The sequence below is a fragment of the Harmonia axyridis genome, chromosome 1 (assembly GCF_914767665.1).
Source record: "Harmonia axyridis chromosome 1, icHarAxyr1.1, whole genome shotgun sequence".
Taxonomy (NCBI): domain Eukaryota; kingdom Metazoa; phylum Arthropoda; class Insecta; order Coleoptera; family Coccinellidae; genus Harmonia; species Harmonia axyridis.
The window spans coordinates 15,081,854-15,102,288 of record NC_059501.1 but is presented as its reverse complement, the minus strand read 5'-3'; the positions used below and the strand labels follow the sequence as shown (position 1 = coordinate 15,102,288).

Genomic DNA, 20,435 nt, shown 5'->3' with positions numbered 1-20,435 from the left:
AGTGAGCAACATATTGATTGCAACTTCATTTTTTCAAATGGAACACCTGTATATTTTTCTATATTTGACTAGCTCTTTTTCCCCTGACTTCGAATATATAACATATGTTTGGTCTAACTCTTTTATTGTGAGAACCACAGAGTTTCAAATTTTAAGAACCACCTGGCAAGCTAAGTAATCAATATTCAAGTGGAAGGCTGCGATAATACAAAATGCCTTTTTTTGAGTTTTTTGAGTTATCTGGTAAGCAACGATATGACATACGTTTTTCACTATAAATTGGAATTGGATGCAACTCCATATATTCTTTCCTTGTAGTTTTCTTATTTTTATTGTTCTTCACATAAATATTTCAAATTTTTCCGCTTCTGTGTAGTGAATATTCGATGAATATGAATATGACAAACGAATGTTATATATCGTTGCTTACAAGATAACTCAAAAAAAGGCATTTTGTATTATCACAGCCTTCCACTTGAAAACTGATTACTTAGTTTGCCAGGGGGTTCTTAAAATTTGAAACTCTGTGGTACTCAGAATAAAAGAGATGTGCCAAACATATCTTATATATTCGAAATCAGGGGAAAAAGAGCTAGTCAAATATAGAAAAATATACAGAGTGTTCCATTTGAAAAAAAGAAGTTGCAATCGATATGTTGCCCGCTCTGTATATATTTCATTTTGTGAAATCATTTTGAAAAACACTAGTCGATTTTGTAAAACTTTTGTAGAAAACATTTTTTTGTACCTCTTTCAGTACCAAAGTTGAAGGGGAGGTCAAATTATGGTGAAAAACCCGGTACATCTCAATAATTTCATAAGTTCATTCTAGTAGTATTATCACATTTTCTATCCTGATTTATTTTTACCCTCATCCGTCATCCCGTGCATCCTGTGTAATGGTGCTAAGAGTTGTATTATTTTTTATCAGGTCCCAAAAACCTATCTGATTAATTTTATTTGCAAATTTTTCATTTACCATTCTCATTCTTAATTGAACAAATATTATTGGTTCAAACTAGTTATTACTGGGTGTTCTTCTTTCTGTGACACTTATTACGACATCTCTTTTCTTTCTAGGCTAATTCCTTGAGTGGTATATCTACTGGACCTCAACAGATACCCACTGGAACCAGCTTACCAGTTCCTATAACAATACCTACCCCAGATAGTTTAAGCAATACTGATGTGATTTCCCTTTCTTCTGAAATTCAGTTACGAGATGACTTCGTTACATTAGCAAAAACAGGTTAGTTTAACATTCATTTTTTATCTTTTTATATACATACTTAGATTATATCACCTTGTTCTCTAATAAACTCCAACAAATAATCAATTATTTTTTTCCAATAAATAGTGAATATTCTAGACCTCAATAATGGTAAATGGTATTGTGATTGTAGTCTGTTTGTTTCTAAAAAAAACCATTATCCATATACATCATGTTCTACCTATCTTCCTATTAATTTGACTATTAAGTTATGTTAGTGTTATAATACAGGTGTTTTCCACTGTAAATTTGAGGGAAACATGTATGAGTGGCGTTCAATGATATCTTGCATCAATTTTCCTTATTTCGTGGTCTTATCTAACTAGGAAATAATAAATGATGCCTAAAACAGTGTGGTCAACACTATCACTATTTGATAATGTACTTTTGATAAGTTCCTCTTGCATAAACATTTTACATTATATTCAATGAAGATTTATTGAATCATCTGGTATAATTTTCAGTGTTGAACAGCCTTAAAACCTTCTCATTTGGCCTAAGTACAGAACGTGACCGGCTTAAAAATGCTTTGGAGTCTGAAAACCAATCCAATGTAAATCAAAGTATAGTCAATCTTAAAAACAGTCTTAACCAAGCTATTCAGCAGAATACTGATTTGAGGAATCGTTTGCAGAAGATACACGACACAGCAGATATAGCAGAACTTTCAATTTTGGATCATGTTTCTGAAGGGGTAAGATATTCACTTGAATTTCTTCATTTTTATTGTTTTTGAACAAGTCGTCCCCCATTGCTTTAGGCTGAGAAAATTCGTTAAGGAAAAATTGCCTCAAGGTTTGTTCTACCAATATCCCAATATTATTTGAAATAATAATAATAATAATAAATTTGATGATTATATTGATCATTAAACTCATCAAGGAAATAATGGTTTCAGCAATGTACTTTTGGAGTTGTAGACTTGTTATGAATTGTTGATACATTATTGAAACTATATCTTAATATATGGGAAAAAATAGTATAGTTCTTTCTGGAACAAACCTGTCACATACTCACAAATTATAACTCTGTCATTCACCATTTGCTCTGTTCATAGAACCGACCACATAAAAATTCGCTAAGCTACAGCTCATCGTGTGTTAGTGCAACTGAATTTTTTGATGCTGAGGATTTACCTAATGAAAAGCCAAAGTCAGATGGTGGTGCAGATATTGACGGTGACCTGGAGGTTCAAGAGGAGGAGTCTGAGGTGCGTACAAGGTCAGAAAGTAGTTCCGAGGCAGGTTCCTTGTCTAGTGGAGAAGGCAGCATAAGTTCAGAATCTGATATCGGTCAGGAACTGATGCCAGCTAATAATTTGCTAGAAATCACAGGTAGGTGCTTGAGATTTATGCTTGTTTTCTTTGTGCTTGTTCAGTTTGTTTATTCTGCCTCTATTTAAGTCAATCGATTTTATAATTTATTGTATTTTCGATGATTGGAGTTCAATTATCCTTTTTATGTTTTTCATTAGTAAACCTTTGGAATCATTAGAAAAACAAAATAGATAGCCTGTTGAGTTGACAACGAGAATAATTTCAGTGTTTTTATGTCACTTATTCATGATTGAAATTTTGAATAATTCAAGCAAATTTTTTATGCCAAAATTGTCAAAGTATGTCAGTTCAATGATGATGCATGAAATGTATTTGAGAATTTCTGTTAGGTTTTCTGTTTTCTGATATTTTTTGAAAGCAAAAAACTATTAGATATTATGTTAATGCGAGTTATATTATCTAGTTGAAACTTATGAAAATATCATCGGAGAATTTGGAAAATGCTGATGTTCAAGAGAAAACATTTGAGGGATATACTCATTATAGATAGTAGGTACTGTAATAATTTATGTGCTTGTATCGAATTTGTTGAAACTGTTGAAGTAACATTTAAATTATATATTTGTGTCATTGAATTTCAGTGGGAATATAAATTATGATTATTTTCAAGGAAACCAAGGTCTAACTGGAAGAAGAACAATGCTCCCAGTGCCGAGGCCACCCACAGAGGGTTTGTCCCTTTGGAATTTGTTAAGTCGAAATATTGGAAAGGATTTGTCTCAAATCAGTATGCCAGTTGCATTAAACGAACCCCTAAATGTGTTACAAAGGCTGTGTGAAGAATTAGAGTATTCTGAATTATTAGACAAGGCTGCTTCACTTGACGATCCCTATGAACGTATGGTTGAAATTGCTGCATTCGCAGTGTCGGCTTACGCAAGTACACTGAGCAGAGCCGGAAACAAACCTTTCAATCCTCTGTTGGGAGAAACGTATGAGTGTATCAGAGAAGACAAGGGTTTCCGATTTTTAGCCGAGCAAGTGTCCCATCATCCACCAGTCAGTACGTGCCATGCAGAAAGTCCAAATTTCACATTCTGGCAAGATGCTAGAGTAAAAACGAAGTTTTGGGGAAAAAGTATGGAATTCCAGCCACTTGGTAATATAAACGTGTTGCTACCAAAAACTGGAGACCTTTATACTTGGAACAAAGTTACTACCTGTGTACATAATTTATTCAGTGGTCAACGATGGGTCGATCAATATGGGGAATTGAATATTACAAATGGCAGGATCACCTGTAAATTGACGTTCAATAAGGCTAGCTATTGGTCCAGTAAAAGACATGAGGTGAGTTGTTCTTTGAATCAGGAATTGTTTGGGTGCTATCATACAACTGATAGACACTTCAAATGTATGTCTAAAGCGTGTGGGCAATACGTTCTATTAGTGTGACGTCATACACCGCCATTTTTGGTTCTCCTGTCAGTGTTCGGAATCCAAACAAATAAATTGTCATTCAAATTAGTACAGTGTCGTTGAAGGAATTGGCTTATTTTCATAAATAAGAGTATTTTTAGAACGATTTCAGTATTAATTGATAGACAGAAGAAACGAGGTTAATACCAGTAAGTTTGAATCCTGTATCTTTCCCCAGATTTTGTAAAAAGCCGTGTTTATTAGTTATTAGTGAACTTCAAGTTCGAACTTACTGGCATTAATTTTGTTCCTTCTGTCTATCAATTAATAGTAAAATCGTTCCTTAAATAATCTTATTTATCAAAATAAGCCAGTTTATTCAATGACAACGTACTATTTTGAATGACAATTTGTTTGTTTGGATTCCGAACACTGACAGGAAAACTAAAATGGCGGTGTGTGACGTCATCACTAATAGACCGTATTGGTTGATGAAACATAAAATATGTATTTCCGAATTTTGGGCCTGATGTGCTCTCAAACGATAAGGTTCTACTCACTGATTACGAAATCGTCGTCAAATTTAAGAAAGTCCGTCCGTAAACGCGATAACTCCCGAATAAATATTTTTTTTTCCTCATATGTAATTTCGAAACTGCATATTCGATGGAAATGAAATGTATTCAGAGAAAAAAATTTCGCTTGAAATTTTTATTTATAAAATTCGTACTAAATTTCATGTTGATTACTTAACCAGAGTCATAGAAAATTCAATAGGATGCAAAAAAAAATGACTCAATATTTCCTGATTACAAAACCGACAGAGTTGAAATTTAGGGTGTTGATATGAAATGACGATTTCAAATCTCATGTAAAATTTTAAGCTGGTCACATTATCAGAGCCTTAGAAAATTCAAGCATAATATTGAAAGAAAAACCTTCAATGGCAACAGATCTTACTGAGTTGAGATTTTGGAAGTAAATATGAAATAAAAATTTCAAGTTCTATGCCAAATTTCATGTTGATTGTCTCATCAAAATTGAAACCATTTGATCTCAATTGAGATAAGTTCAAGTCATTTATTAGGTACTTCTGTTATGCTTTTTTCAACATATAACATCAACAAAGATCATTGACATATGCAATAACATTGATAAAAAATATATTTGTTCTAACTACATTTTCTATCCAAGAAAGTATTAGGGTGGTTAAGGAATAAAACCTTTTTTTCATGAAATTTTTTTTTCCTTAAGAAGTTGCAAAAGTTGTGTTTTTAGGTTGTAGGAGCAGTTTACGATGAAGCTGGAAAGCCAGTGAGACGTCTTTTCGGAAAGTGGTCAGAGTCGTTGTATTGTGGTGTTGCACCTTCTGCCCGATGCATTTGGAGAGCTGGTACGTTGCCCCCAAATCATGAGCGATTTTACGGTTTCACGCGTTTCGCAATTGAACTCAATGAATTGGGTCCTGATTCAAATTTATTGCCTCCGACTGATACCCGATTCAGACCTGATCAGAGGGCACTTGAGGAGGGCGACCTCTCTCTGGCCGAAAACCTCAAATTACAATTGGAGACAACACAAAGAGACCGGAGGAAGAGAAGGGAAGAATTGAATATAAAATACGAACCAAGGTGGTTTTCAATTTCAAGAGGCGACGCTTGGCAATATAATGGAAAATACTGGGAATGCAGAAAAACCCCTGGATTTGGTAATATGCAGTTCGAATCTCTTTGGTAAACCGTAAATTAACTACTTCCTGCTATTTAGATGAACTTGATTCACCGATGCTTCTTGGCTAATGTTTTTAGTAGATTGTTTACTCATTTCTATATAATGTTGTTTAGAAGTATAGTGATTTAGGCTGAATTCTGGTAATTGTGGTACAATGAAAATTGTAAATATATTCAAAGTAATCTCCTATATTGAGAACTTTTTTATGTTATTAGAAAAACAACAATTTTTTAATAATTCTTCAAATGATGAAACAAAAGGATATACACTATGAATAGGAAAGGTAAATAGGCAATTAGTGATCAATTGTCTGTTTATGTTAAAAGTAGAAACCGAAATACAATTTTTAGGTGCATATAAATAACTAATTCAATTAAAATTCGGAAATATTCTTAATTTATTAGCTAATGAACAAACATCTGAAAAGTAGAATGAAATATGGTGTTCTTATACTATAGCATGTTTAGAGATATTTTTCAAGTGTACATGAAATTATTGTAGCAGCTATAACATATTTACATCAGTTGTATAATACTTCTGCTCTAAAATTAATTTATATTTCTAGGTAAGAAGTATTTCAATAAAACTATTGTTATGCACTGTAACAGGAATGGAAGAATTTTATACTGATTGATTTTTCATGAAGTATTTGATATTTTTTTAATTGGTTTTTTTTTATATACTACATAGCTTTGAAATATCTAATAATTCATAGTAGAGTTCAGTTTCATACAGTGTATAGAAGTGAGTTTTTGACGGGTATGCAATTTCTATTTCAACAGTATATCCACTCAAATTTTAAAGAGAAACATTTCTTCCAAGTATTTGTAATTTTAAATATTATGTCTGGAATCTTGGTCTGAATTTATGGTGTTTTCAATATTAGCTTGTATAATCTTGATGACTCCATTCTTCTCTTCAGTAATATAGCGTTTATTCATTCCTAAAAATAATTTTTGAATAATATAGAATTTATTTAGAATTTACTTATAAATTTCATGATGACTATGAAACTCCATTTTGATAGAATGTTCCAGATGAACGGAAACATATGAAATCATTGTATAAAGAATATATAGTAGCATGACGCCATTTGAGTTCGATTTCACCATCGGTTTAGGATAATATCACTATTCCTGTGATTAGAAACTTAATGATAGGTCCGTAGGTTGACCAATAAGGATAGTGTCTGTGATTCGAACGGCTATTCATAACGTCACAGTTCACCTCAAGTGCTAACGTCAAGTTTATTAATCCAAGAATAGGGATATTATCCTGACATTCATTCATACAACGCAACCTCTTTCGGGAAGTAATTAATAGCTAATAAAGAACAGGCATTGTATATACAATGAACAGAAACATATTGAGGCAGTATGGCTAGTAACCTAACCCTGGCGTGACTACTTATACCTGTAAAACTTTGGGACAAAACGGGAGATTTATGCCTACTTGATTTTGAGAGATTATTAGACTTTTAGATGGCGCATACATCGTTTATCGTGAATTGTAGTCATAACTAAGATGTCTAAAAACCTGGTGTATGGACTGATTAGATTTTGCCAATTTTGAGAATATTAGTTAAGCTTCTGATTGGCTAGGATCGGGTTTTAATTAATGTATCCTGTCAAAATCAAAGGAAAAAAGATCGAAATGAGAAGTATGACATTGCGGCGCCGCCACGAAATAAAACTAATATTTTCAATTTGGTCGAATGTCATTCCATTCATAAATTCTCCATGTTTTTAGACATCTAGGTCATAACCCAAATGGGTGTTTGAGGTTAACAAATACGAATTGGTCCCATTTCACGAAAAGTATCCTTATACACAATTTAGAACTATTCCTTACGAATTAACTACTGGACTAAATGTAACTAAAATGAAATAACAAGAAACGAAACTATAGCAGGAATTCGAGCAATTTTGAAGAACGCCACCTTACAGAACTCCGGTAAGTTCTAGCCAACGCAATAGATGGTCTATTTGAAAAAATCAAAACAAAATCTAATTGGTGTACTCACCAGGGTTTCTAGGCATCTTTCTAGTCACTGGGCTTGAATTTATTATAACTTCAAAATTAGAAAACATGTTTAATTCATCTGAGAAATACTAATCATAATTAGTTTTCCTGGGTGGTGCCATCTTGGTGTAGAATCATTTTCTCGAAATTATCATCCTACTATCTTTATACAATGTTTAAACTACATATTGAGTAATCAACTTAAAGCAAATTTTTCATATGAATATTGACAAGACCAGGTTATATTGTCCAGCAATTGAAACCTATCAGGTCAATATTTTTTTAGTAATAAATTATTATGAAAATTTGATAAATTATCATCAGTACTCTCTCCTTCCGAAATATTGAAAAAACGATTTCTGTTATTATTTTTCAAATATTTTGGATTAATTGATCATCAGAATTGAGCAATATGTATACATATAGGACTTTTTTAATTGCACCAGTATGATGGCTGATACAAAATCGTTGAGGAAAGGCAAATCAAATTGATCAAAGCACCAGTTTATTCAACAAAGAAATAACATTAATATTTCTTTTCTAATGAAGCTAAACTTCTGAATGGTTGAAAATTATATACAAATCAAATACTCCCCTTTGTAGTGTGTATAAATTAATATAGTTTGAAATATATTGCCAGATATTCCTCCTTAGTCTTATGTAGTTCTCAAAGAAGTACATTCTGGCACTGAAAATTTTCGATGGAATGATAATAGATTAATTGAATTGCATAATTGCTTCAGTGTAATTTTAGTGTATAGATTTGAGATAAATGAAATTGTGATTGTTATTTTTTAAAATAGGAATTTTGTAAAGGAATTCTTTGGAGTTTCTTATCTAGTCACTCACAGAGTTGAGGTTCGATGTTTTTATTATATTGTTGTAAAATGCAAGTTGATAATGTGATCCTTTAATTTTTTTTTCCCTATAGTGGTTGAGGATAGTTTGTAATATTTTTAAGTGATTATAGAACTGCAAAATTTTAGGTACTAATGGTTATTTTTTTCATCAGATATCCATTTCAATATTATGAATTTGAATGCTACAACAAATTTTCAAGTAGACTTGATAGAGTTTAGTTTTATTGACTTCATGGTGACTATTCTCATTTTTTTGTGGGAGTATTTAATGCTCTTGATATGTAGTTATACTGAAAGAAAATGTTTCACAAATATGGTAAACATTTTCTTATGTGGTGAACTGACAGGAAAAATGTAGTGGCAACCACAGTTAGTCTAGAATAGTTTGTGAAGTTACATAAATGTGTATTTTAAGTAAGGCTCAGATTTCAGTCTTTTCGATAAAAGATGATAAATATAACTATTTCATAAATAGTTGAAATAAAAAAAAGGTCCTCACGGTTTTTTTTTAACATGATAGTAGTGTGTGAATGTGAGGTGATCTTTAAATAATTCTCATACAATTTATTGTCATCAGTTGGATTTTTAGTTGCAGTTATCGGTGCAATTTGAATACAAATATTTGGAAACATTAATAATATAGAGTTATCTTGGATATATTATTATTTATGATCAAGGAGGTTTGAATCCAAATTCAATGACATTCATGTCTCAACACATATATATGTACCTAAAACATCTCTTAAACCTGAGTAATTAAACCTTTTATGGGTTCAAATCCAAATTAAATCGTCTTTATGTCTTGATACTATGAACCCCTTAATTAAAATATTCTGTTTTTGAGACTATTTTGACGCCTTTTTTCATGTCTATTTCTGGTCATTATTACACTATGCCTTTTTGACGCTTTTTTCAGAGCTGCAAACCTACCATTATTTATTTTATTTTCATGTTTTGTTCCTAAAGTTTTGAGTGGTTAATTTCACATTTTCTGTATATTATACAACCGTAATAAACAAAATTCTTCCTAATTTGAACTATACTAGATCCTCAAAAATGATGTAACGCAAAATTACTTTATCGTTTCATATAAAATAAACTCTACATTAGTCAAAGCTTTACCTTTATTTTCCAGTCGAATTCTTATAGAAATAAAAATTAATTCTTAGGCGCTCATATTGGAGAAATCCAGCGTCAAATAAAAATCTATGGCCGAGAAACTTGTACAGATGCTTACCGTAGTAGTAAGTGAAACGTCAGGAGAAGAACCAACTATACCAAGGCTAAAAAGCCCGAAATTTTGCAATACAACAGAATATTACCTCCGATTTGTTATTTTCTATTGGATGATATTCTAACACAAATATTCTCAATTTCTTAGCTTTGCATCGTTGCATTTTCGATAAACAATTTTTTTTACATTGATTCTGTACCATATTACATTCAAATAGATTTTATAGTCTACGATAAAAGATATAGTAGGCAGATGTACAAAATAATTTTTACCCGATTTCATGTTTTGTTGACTTCATAATTGTATTCATAAAGTGTGATATTAATCCCCCAAATATTTATGAAGATATAACATAACCACAAAAATAACTTCAAGGTTTTCAGTTCTGTAATTACCCCTGTAACAATTGTTATAAAAGCATAAAGTGATAGTATCAGAAATCAGCCCAGAAATAGACATATCAATAGGAGTCACAATAGAATTGAAAAAGACCTGGTATTGTAAGGGGCATCAGAAATAGGCCGGAAGGCATGCGCACGAAAAGCCGGGCTCAGAAATAGCCTGGAAAAAGCATAGTGCAATGAGGGTTTGATGCTTGTAAATTTTTGTTATACGTGATTGATTGCATAGATTTTTTCTTTTGGGCTTTGTTATTACCTCGGCAATTTCTTCGAAATTATTCTTTAAGTGATGAAAATAATTTTGTTGTCATGTGTAGAATTGCACTTTTGAAAAAAAATTGAAAGTAGATTTCACCATTCACTTGAAAATTTGATAATAAATATTCTGCAAATGCATACCAAAAAACTATACATTACCTTGAACAATAAACCCTCCAAGTCAATAAAACAAAATCACAAAAATTGAAATTCCTCAGGTAATTTTCATTTTAAAGAATTTTATTTATGTTTTCTTTCCCAACTCTCATTCATTTTTAGTTTTTGTGAAGTTTATTTGAATATTTTCATTCTGGGACATATAACGCATCGAATAGCATTTTTATCAAAGATACTGAAAGTACTTGATGAGAAAGAGGGTTAAGCAAATTTGAATCCATGCAGCATGACGATAAAAATTCACAGCTTTTCTTGAAAAATTGGCACAATCAAGTTGTTATAGTCAAGAAATATTTCAAGTCATGTTTTCAATTTTCTATAATTTCCAGTCTCAGTTATTCTGATGCTTTGATTTTGAAAGAAACAGTACTCCTCAAGCTATTAAGAAAATTAAAAACCAGCAAAAGCGTACGTGACAATATCTCCTTTTTTATTTCTGCTATATTATGTTTCAAATTGTTTGTTCCTGAATGCATGAGTTATATTGTTTATGGATTGATTGGCTAGTTCAAGTTGTGACTTCCTATTGTGATTATATTAGACAAATATTTTTTTTCACAAATTTCCAGCTTGACTACTACTCTCTTCATTTTCAGTTCAATAATTTCTAATATTTTTCATAGAAATATATCGAGGAATTTTTTCCAGTGGATTACTAAAAAGTCAATGATTCAATGACAATAAAGTTTGCAGTTCAATGGAATTTTCCTTATCTCTTATTGTAGCTTCATATTATTCAAATTCCAGCTTGCACAGTTTGTTAAATATAAATAAGAAATCCGCCTACTTTATTTATATGTTGTGAAAAATATTATATTATTTTTGAAGAAATTGAAAATAAATTCAATGCTGAATTTGTCGATTTTCTTTCAAAGGTAAGGAATGTGTCCAAATTGAATAACCTCCATTAAAAAAAAAAGCTTTGTATTTTGGTTATACATATAAGTTAAAGCTTCTTAAAGAAAAAAATGTACATTTAACGCAGTTATTTATTATTCTTCTACCTGCTTTCTTAACACTTTTATATTAGATATTTGTAAAAAAAAATACTGTGGCAATAGATGTAGCCTATTCGCATTGCGGATACCATTTCAAACAAAATTTGATCAGGAAAACATGAGATATTAAGGTCTAGGCAATTTCAGGTTCGTGCACGCCCAACATACATATATCCTTAATATTTTTTGGAGAACCCTATCGGTTCTGAATGGTCCACATCGAATAATCCTAAATTTCTTAAAAATTGTCTAAGAATTGTAGAAATTTTTCAAAAAAATCTGAAATGCTTTTTATCAGTGGATATATAGTATTCGTAGAACAAAATCGATCCCTAAAGTGATCTTAAACCTTCGGTAGAAACGGAAGTAAAATTATCATAATAAACACAGGTTTCATCTTGGAATTATTTAAATATACGTAGTGTTATTGTCTATTACAAAAGTTAAAAATTTAACGAAATGTTTTTGAAAGTCCATTCCTAAATTCTAACCCTCGATATTCAATAGTGAATACAATTTTAATTTTTTTTGTCTCCAAATTACTAATAGATAGATATTTAAAATATTGGTAACTAGCGACATCTGTGACGAGGCTCAATAAAAAAACTGTGAACCTGCAGTTTTCTAATTTTCAATGAAGGAATCTGTGAGACTTGCACCGACAACTGAGACAGAATATTAGCAGTTTTCTGATTTTTAATGAAGGTACCTGTGAGACTTGCACTGACAGCTGAGACAGGAAATTTGCAGTTTTCTGATTTTTACTGAAGGAACCTGTGAAACTTGCACTGACAGCTGAGACAGGAAATTTAACTGGTTCAAATTCGAAAATAAAACGTCAAATTCAATGTTGGCCGATCTTCGATCAGTTTGTATTATGACGTTGGGAGAGTGTAGTCTATTAGCGACGAATCAAGTTGACAACGCTCGTGTCAAGTCTTTCTATATGAATGTTAGGTAAATACATGAATTAAAAAGTTGAAACCACCGATCCCTTCACATCATACTTGTATTCGTGTTTTATTAATATCGTGAAAAACGGCAGAGTTCATAATGCCAATTGCTATTTTGGACAGAATTCCTTTTCCAAATTTGAGGGCCTATACCGCTGGAAGTGTTTTAGCCCTTTCGGCATGTTTATATTATGCAATGCAGACTATAGAAGATCCCAATTGGGATAGTGCCCCTAGTGATATCGGCAATATTGCTCAAAATGGTTTGAATACAACGAATTCTTCTGAAGCCGATGGTAGGACGATGAGGAAATATATGGGAGATATTTTCATTGTATTGGTTCGAGAGCCTATATGTGTTTGGGTGAGTATGGAATATATTGTTCTATTTACACTCAAATGGATAATACAAAAACCGGGGGATTCCTTTTGATGTATTTTTAGGTTATGTACATATGTCAAAACAATTTTTTTGGGACAAACTATGTTATTTGCAAAAATAATGACCATATTGTCGAATTTTAGATCTAACTAATATACTTTCTTGATTAACTCCATTAATTGAGGCGGTATTATATTTATATGCAGCTATGTAATATCAGTTGTTCTAGTTTGAAATCACGAATTCCAATTTTTTGTATCCCCATTATTTTGTAACCTTGTTTGATAAAGCTTTGATTATATAGGTATATGTGATATTTAAAGCAAAAAATAAATAATAAATCAAAATGTACCAAATGCAAAGTTATCAAGTAGAATACTTACTGATTAAGTGAATGATACAGTCTTCATATTTATCGTCATTCATTAACATAGGCTCATTTTTCCCAAAAATGAACCTTTGCGATAGGCGATAGATCAAAGTTTGAAAGCAATTCAAAAATCGAGTGGTTATATCTGGAGTTTTTCATTCTTTATCAATGAGAAGAAAAATTTAGCAAAGAACTTAATATAACTACTAAAAAAGGTATCCTCAAAATGTTCTTAATTCAATTTCGTTATGATTGATTGGATATCGAATACAGTTCAATTTACATAATTCAGTATTTGTATTTATAAAAAAATGAATTAATTGAACTGGAATCACGACTCCAATTTTGATTTATAATTCATGAATTGTAAACAAGAATCAGTAATGATGTTCATAAATTGGAATTGTAAAATTTCAAAACTAGTTCTAAAATTCTTGTTACAAAGTTCATATCGAATCTGTATCATTCAGAAATATCCCTTTCATTTACGCATATTGGGTTCAAATAAAAAGCAATACTTAGTATATTTTGCAATAATTGGAGAAAATTCAACTCTTGTCACGAGTGTGGAAGTTTGTAGCATGAGCCGAAAGAGCTAGAATAGCAAACACGCAGAAAAAAGTTTAAAATTTTTGAAAATCAAAATCAGATGCTATAGGTTAGAGTCCGCGGTTATGCAATTATTATTCATTTTATCTTGAGCAGTTGAAATATTTCTTCATTAGTTTCAAAGAAACACCCTCGGAAACGTCAAGTTCTGAAATTTTATTAACATTTTACATTTTGGATAGCTTAAAAAAATTGTTTTTTTTTTCTTTGTCTTTAGATGAATCCCAGATTAAGTCATTTAATTCATATATGTACTTATATGTTGTGAATAAAAGGCCTAATACAATCTAATCTCCGCATTCCTTTATCTCATAACGAACAATAGTATCCTTGAATCTTCAAAACAAATATTTACTCCATAGATGTTAAATTTTTAAAAGCTTGTTTACCGAACACATTCCGTCGCAATTTTTGTCGTTTTCGAATTTTGAGCTGGGAATGGTCTCAAACGACAAGGTTCGACTCGCTGATGACGAATCCGTCCTCAAATTCGATTCTGTCCGTCCGTAAACACGATAACTCTTTCGAACGGAACGTCCTGAAATACTAAAAACACTTGAAATTCGGAAATTGAGGTTCGGATCTCGAATGCTGCGTATATGTTCGTTAATTCGACTAGGGGTTCCGTAGAAATGGCCGTTCGAAATTTCATTTTCTTTATAATTTAAAAAAATTTGGATTCCATTGATGTGAAATATGGCATTTGTAGATCAACATTTGAAGTTCCCTGCTAAATTTAATAATGATCATATCACCATAAGTAGAAAATATAAAAGAAGAATATCAGGAAAATATGCATTATCTATGCATGTATAATAGGTAATATGTTTTGTAAACTATATGTATACAGTATACAGAATAATCTTTTACTCATGAAATAGTCTCGTCAAATACCATTCGGCCATCTATGTTTTCCTGTAAAAAAAAATCGAATGCATCTTAGTCGCGGGTAAACTAGGAAAAACTGCTGAAAGGTTCTTTCATACACTTTTTCCATCTAGAAACCATTTGTAATTCAAAATTGAGCGTTTGTGATTGGTGGAAATTAATACTAGGGAAATAGCCAAATATACCTACTTTGTGCCCAAACAAAAATATCGCAGAATAATTTTAACTTCGAATTGTCCAATTGTCGTCTGAATCATTATTTTCTAAAACGTCAACCCGGAAGATTTCCTCACAAAACGTTACAATGATTCTTTTCATGCCTCAGGTCATGAATAAACATTATTAGTCATTGAGTGCCAAAAATACTGTGAAGGTCAACGGTATATGAAATTAGCATTCATAATATTCCAAATTTTTTAATTGAAATATAACTTTCAATTTCAACTGCGAAGGAACGTTACACAATGTAAGGTAATGTAACAATGATTCAGTTTTCCTTGAAAGTCGTACAGGAAGTTCGAATTGTTTTTTAATGCATTGGAGGAAAACACTGGAAATTCGTTATTATATTTTCATTCTCCAGAATATTTCAATTCATATAAAAAGAAATTCGAAGGAAGCACTGACTTGGCATCAGGACCTCTTGAGCGCCCGTTCGTTCATAAGACTATTGCGCTCTTATAGACGATAGAACTGTTGTTATGAAATGTGATTTATCATGTCATTTTTGTTGGTGTGTAGTTTATCTCGGTTGATCTAGATGAATGCTTCTGATGATATGTGCGTCCTAAAATATGGCATGAACATTGGTCGTGTTTTGTACAGGACTATATGACAAACATAGATGATAAAGAGTGTTTTTTTTGGGCTATAGAACTTTAAATTGCAATAAAACAACGATGATTATTCGATTGACATGAATTTTATTTATCCGAAAGATAATCTTGTGGCATTACATTTTGAATATGATTTCTGGCATATGACCGCCACGGCTGGATCGGATGTAGTCCAATCTGGACGTCCAATTTTCGATGACTTTTTCCAACATTTGTGGCCGTATATCGGCAATAACACGGCGAATGTTGTCTTCCAAATGGTCAAGTGTTTGTGGCTTATCCGCATAGACCAATGACTTTACATAGCCCCACTGAAAGTAGTCTAGCGGTGTTAAATCACAAGATCTTGGAGGCCAATTCATAGGTCCAAAACGTGAAATTAGGCGGTCACCAAACGTGTCTTTCAATAAATCGATTGTGGCACGAGCTGTGTGACATGTTGCGCCGTCTTGTTGGAACCACAGCTCCTGGACATCATGGTTGTTCAATTCAGGATCACCATTGACTGTAACGTTCTGGCCATCATCGTTTTCAAAGAAGTACGGACCAATGATTCCACCAGCCCACCATAAAGCCCACCAAACAGTCAGTTTTTCTGGATGTAACGGTGTTTCGACATACACTTGAGGATTAGCTTCACTCCAAATGCGGCAGTTTTGTTTGTTGACGTAGCCATTCAACCAGAAGTGCGCTTCATCGTTAAACAAAATGAAATGGACATAGTGCGCGATACGTATTCCGCACAGAACCATTATTTTCGAAATAAAATTGCACTTTTTGCAAGCGTTGTACAGGCGTGAGTCTATTCATGATGAATTGCCAAACCAAACTGAGAATAAATCACTTGACAGCTGTTAAATCGGTCGCCATCTCGAACAGTAATGCCAACTTAAAGTTATATACCTCGAAAAAAGAATTAAAAGTAGATCGAATAACGGAAATTCTAGTTGATATGACAACTATAATTTCGTCGATGATTTCTCCAACAACATGCACAATAATAATAGATTTATTTCGCTTGTCATGTGATCTGACCAGGATTGTTTCACTGGGGACGGTATCCACAACAATCATACAAAGGCGCACAACTATGCTTCCGCCGTTTTTTTCGAAGCTATATTGTAAAAAAAACTGGTTATACATTTATGATTCAAAGTAATGTTCATCGTTGGCCACTACTTTCTCCCATCTTTCGGGCAGCAGATGACAAAACTGGTCATCCACGAATCGATACACTGCGAAAAACCAAATTGTGTCTTTAAGTTCTAACAGAAACAGAAATTCCATCAAATTTTTATGAAAAAACCAAAAGGTCGCAAAGCGATAGCTTCAGGCGTTCTGGAGTTATGGACGAAAAAATATATTGTTCAACTGATGCACTGAAAAACTGAATTGTGTCTTCTTTTGGCCATAACTCCAGAACGCCTGAAGCTATCGCTTTGCGACCTTATGGTTTTTTCATAGAAATTGGATGGAATTTCTGTTTCTATTAGAACTTAAAGACACAATTTGGTTTTTCGCAGTGCATCAGTTGAAGAATATCTTCTTTCGGCCATAACTTCAGAACGCCTGAAATTATCGCTTTGCGACCTTCAGGTTTTTTCATGCGAATTTGATGGAATTTCTGTTTCTGTTAAGAAAATCCTATCATTACAATTCAAATTTCGGAGTAAAATGAACAAAACAATGAACTTCTGACTTAGCGCCCCCCTATCGAAAGCAGCAAAAACAAATTTATCATGACTATATTTTGTCCTCAATCAAGAAGATATTATCTTTCAGACGAGATCTAATTTGCTCAAAATTGTTGAGCCAAATTTATAGGCATTTCAATCAGTCAGATTTCTCCCTTTCACCTATTCTTATTTGATGTCGTAAAATCGAAAGTGACAATTCAAAAAGATAGAGAATTTTCCAAGGATTACAGTAATGATATTTTTTCTTCATTTTCATATGAAACATTTTCGAGTAAAATTCATTTTTCTACTCGACGGTAGATATTACGCCCACTAGCGGTGGAGGTATGAACTTCAAAACAATTTCCAGTGTGTTCTCTTGCTCTTGTACACTTTAGTGGTAACATTTTTTACCACAAGTCTCTACGATGAGTGGATCCTGAGATATAACCGCTTACCTCGCTTATTTGCCCACCCTGTACACCTAATACATTGTTGGAAATAATATGTGGTATAGTACATCCAAATTCACTTGAACTAATCCACAAAAACGCCTGCCCAGATGTATCTTTGAAGTGGATACCGCGATCCGCTAAATACCCGGATTCATTTGGAAGTATTGTTTGGCAATAAATTCACTGGCCCCAAAGGAATTTCTGAAAATTGGACAACCCTTGTATAATCGAAATATTCTGGCTTCCTCCAAGTGACTTTGGATATACTATATCAGTAGGATGATGCATCACCTCACAAAGGGAGACAAGTATCTGCTTGAGTAAATGAAAATATCTCGAATAAAGAAAAATGTCAAAGGGGGGACTAAAGTTATGGCTACCTCGTTCACAGGATCTCAATCCGTTAGATTTTTATTTATGGGGAACTATATGAACCAGCTTGATTATCATGTTGAAATCATATCCTCGATCATATCTCATCAACAATTACTTGAAAGAATTCAAGTTGCAGCAAACCAAATAAGAAATGACCCAAATTTGATCCGTCGAGTAACGGGATCTTCAGTTCGTCGATGTGAGGCTTCCGACAAGCAGAAAGTGGAAATTGTTGAGGAAGGTTGATACAATGTTCAAGGTTCAAACATACAGGGAGGTCCAGATTTTAGTTTATTAACTTTGGCATCGAATAAAACAACTTTCTTCATGAAAAAAAGTTCAGATAAGACATATATCCTAACACGCTTCGTGTTCGAGATACAAGGTGTTTTGAAATAATCGAGTAGAAAGCAAACACTATCCCCAAAAATCTACAACAGTTTATTTTCGAATTTTCCCATCAGTGATAAATGAAAGTACAAAAATTGGCGAAGTGTATTATAACGCTTTCAGATGGCATTTAATTGGACATTTCAGAAAGAAAATTTATCAGACACTTAATAATAAAAAACATTCACAAATTTTTTTATCGTTTGAGTGTCTTTCAGAAATATTCGTTAATATGCTATCAGAAAGCGTTATAATATACTACGTTAATTTTTGAGCTTTCATCAATCCTTAATAGGAAATTTTGAAAAATTAATATTTGTGGGTTATATTTTCTTTGTACTCGATTATCTCGAAAATGGTTTTAAGACAGTGAAGTAGATTTTCAATAAAAAAAAAGGATCATCGCACCCCTATATCTACGCCACTGGATAAGTTCGGCAGGAGACAGTTACCTAATTAAAAACATTGCATTATCAAGACATCAATACTTACAAATTGAAACAATGAATGTAATAATACTAGAGTTATAGGTAAAAAACTGATTTTTCTTTAAACTTTAACACCCAGCATCTCGAAAACGAAGCTTGTTAAGATATATGTTTGAAGGCATTTTTTTCATGAAAAGAGTTGTACTATCCGATGCCAAATTTATTGTACTAAAATCTGAACCACCCTGTTTATTGAATTTTTTCGATATTCTGCTTGAATTTTCTATGGTTATGTTGATACGATCAACAGAAAATTTTGCATCAAGCTTGAAATTGTTATTTTATATCGGATCTAGAAACATCAATTCGATCGAATCTGCTCTTACGGAAATATTGGGTATACTTTTTTCGCTGTTGCTCTTTCTAATGTTGTTCCCCGGAAAGATAGCTCTGAAATTTCGTCATGACGCGACGTCTGGAATTTTTGAATTGCAGCAATGGTCTTAAACGATAAGATTTGATTCACTGATGACTAATCCGTCTACAAATTCTATTCTCTGGGTGCGTCCATCCGACCGTAAACACGATAACGATATAAATATTGATTTGTGAGGTGTAGAAGAGTAAAAATTCTAAATGATCTCATTGGTATAAACAGGGGCACTTCTCCTTTCAGTCGACCTTTCTCAAGCCAAGTAAACAATAATTGCTTTCTGAGTTAAATCTATCTTAATTAAACCATATAAAAAATTACCATTCTGAGTTGGTTTAACCTTCATCAACCTATTCGAACAACTACCCTTTATCGAGCCAAGTAAACAACCCTTTTCTGCCTTAAATTTACCTTCATCAAACCATATAAACAACTATCGTTCTGAATTGAGTCAACTTTAATCAACTCATTTGGATAACTATCGTGAGTTAAGTCACCCTTAATCAAGCTAATTAAACAACAACTGCTTTCTGGGTTGAATCTACCTTCATCAAGTCATATAAAAAATATCATTCTGAGTTGAGTCAACTTTAATCAACCCATTTGGACAACTATCGTGAGTTAAGTCACCCTTAATCAAGCTAATTAAACAACAACTGCTTTCTGGGTTGAATCTACCTTCATCAAGTCATATGAACAACTATCATTCTGAGTTGAGTCAACTTCAATCAACCCTTTCGGACAACTATCGTGAGTTAAGTCACCCTTAATCAAGCTAATTAAACAACAACTGCTTTCTGGGTTGAATCTACCTTTATCGAGCCATACGAACAACTATCATTCTGAGTTGAGTCAACTTTAATCGACCCTTTCGGGCAAGTGTCGTGAGTTAAGTCACCCTTAATCAAGCTAATTAAACAACAACTGCTTTCTGGGTTGAATCTACCTTTATCAAGCCATATAAAAAATATCATTCTGAGTTGAGTCAACTTT

General features: G+C 32.5%; 2 protein-coding genes across 7 annotated transcripts in view; both read left to right on the top strand.

The window, feature by feature from the left end:
* LOC123677885 (oxysterol-binding protein-related protein 3-like) overlaps nucleotides 1–11,503 on the top strand; it is a 43,614-nt gene extending 32,111 nt beyond the window's left edge. For 5 of the 6 annotated variants that reach the window (XM_045614623.1, XM_045614653.1, XM_045614615.1 and 2 more), the window contains 5 exons: nucleotides 1,081–1,249; nucleotides 1,735–1,964; nucleotides 2,328–2,604; nucleotides 3,218–3,897; nucleotides 5,245–11,503. In XM_045614623.1, the coding sequence (XP_045470579.1) occupies nucleotides 1,081–1,249; nucleotides 1,735–1,964; nucleotides 2,328–2,604; nucleotides 3,218–3,897; nucleotides 5,245–5,703 (1,815 nt within the window). In that variant the 3' untranslated portion in view covers nucleotides 5,704–11,503. The remainder of the gene's footprint in view (nucleotides 1–1,080; nucleotides 1,250–1,734; nucleotides 1,965–2,327; nucleotides 2,605–3,217; nucleotides 3,898–5,244) is intronic. The other variant, XM_045614645.1, reaches the window with a different exon arrangement.
* A 1,001-nt stretch (nucleotides 11,504–12,504) lies between these two features.
* Nucleotides 12,505–20,435, top strand: part of LOC123677856 (E3 ubiquitin-protein ligase AMFR-like) — a 63,906-nt gene continuing 55,975 nt past the window's right edge. Inside the window, exon 1 of the mRNA XM_045614589.1 lies at nucleotides 12,505–12,964. Coding sequence (XP_045470545.1) covers nucleotides 12,701–12,964 — 264 coding nt within the window. The 5' untranslated portion in view covers nucleotides 12,505–12,700. The remainder of the gene's footprint in view (nucleotides 12,965–20,435) is intronic.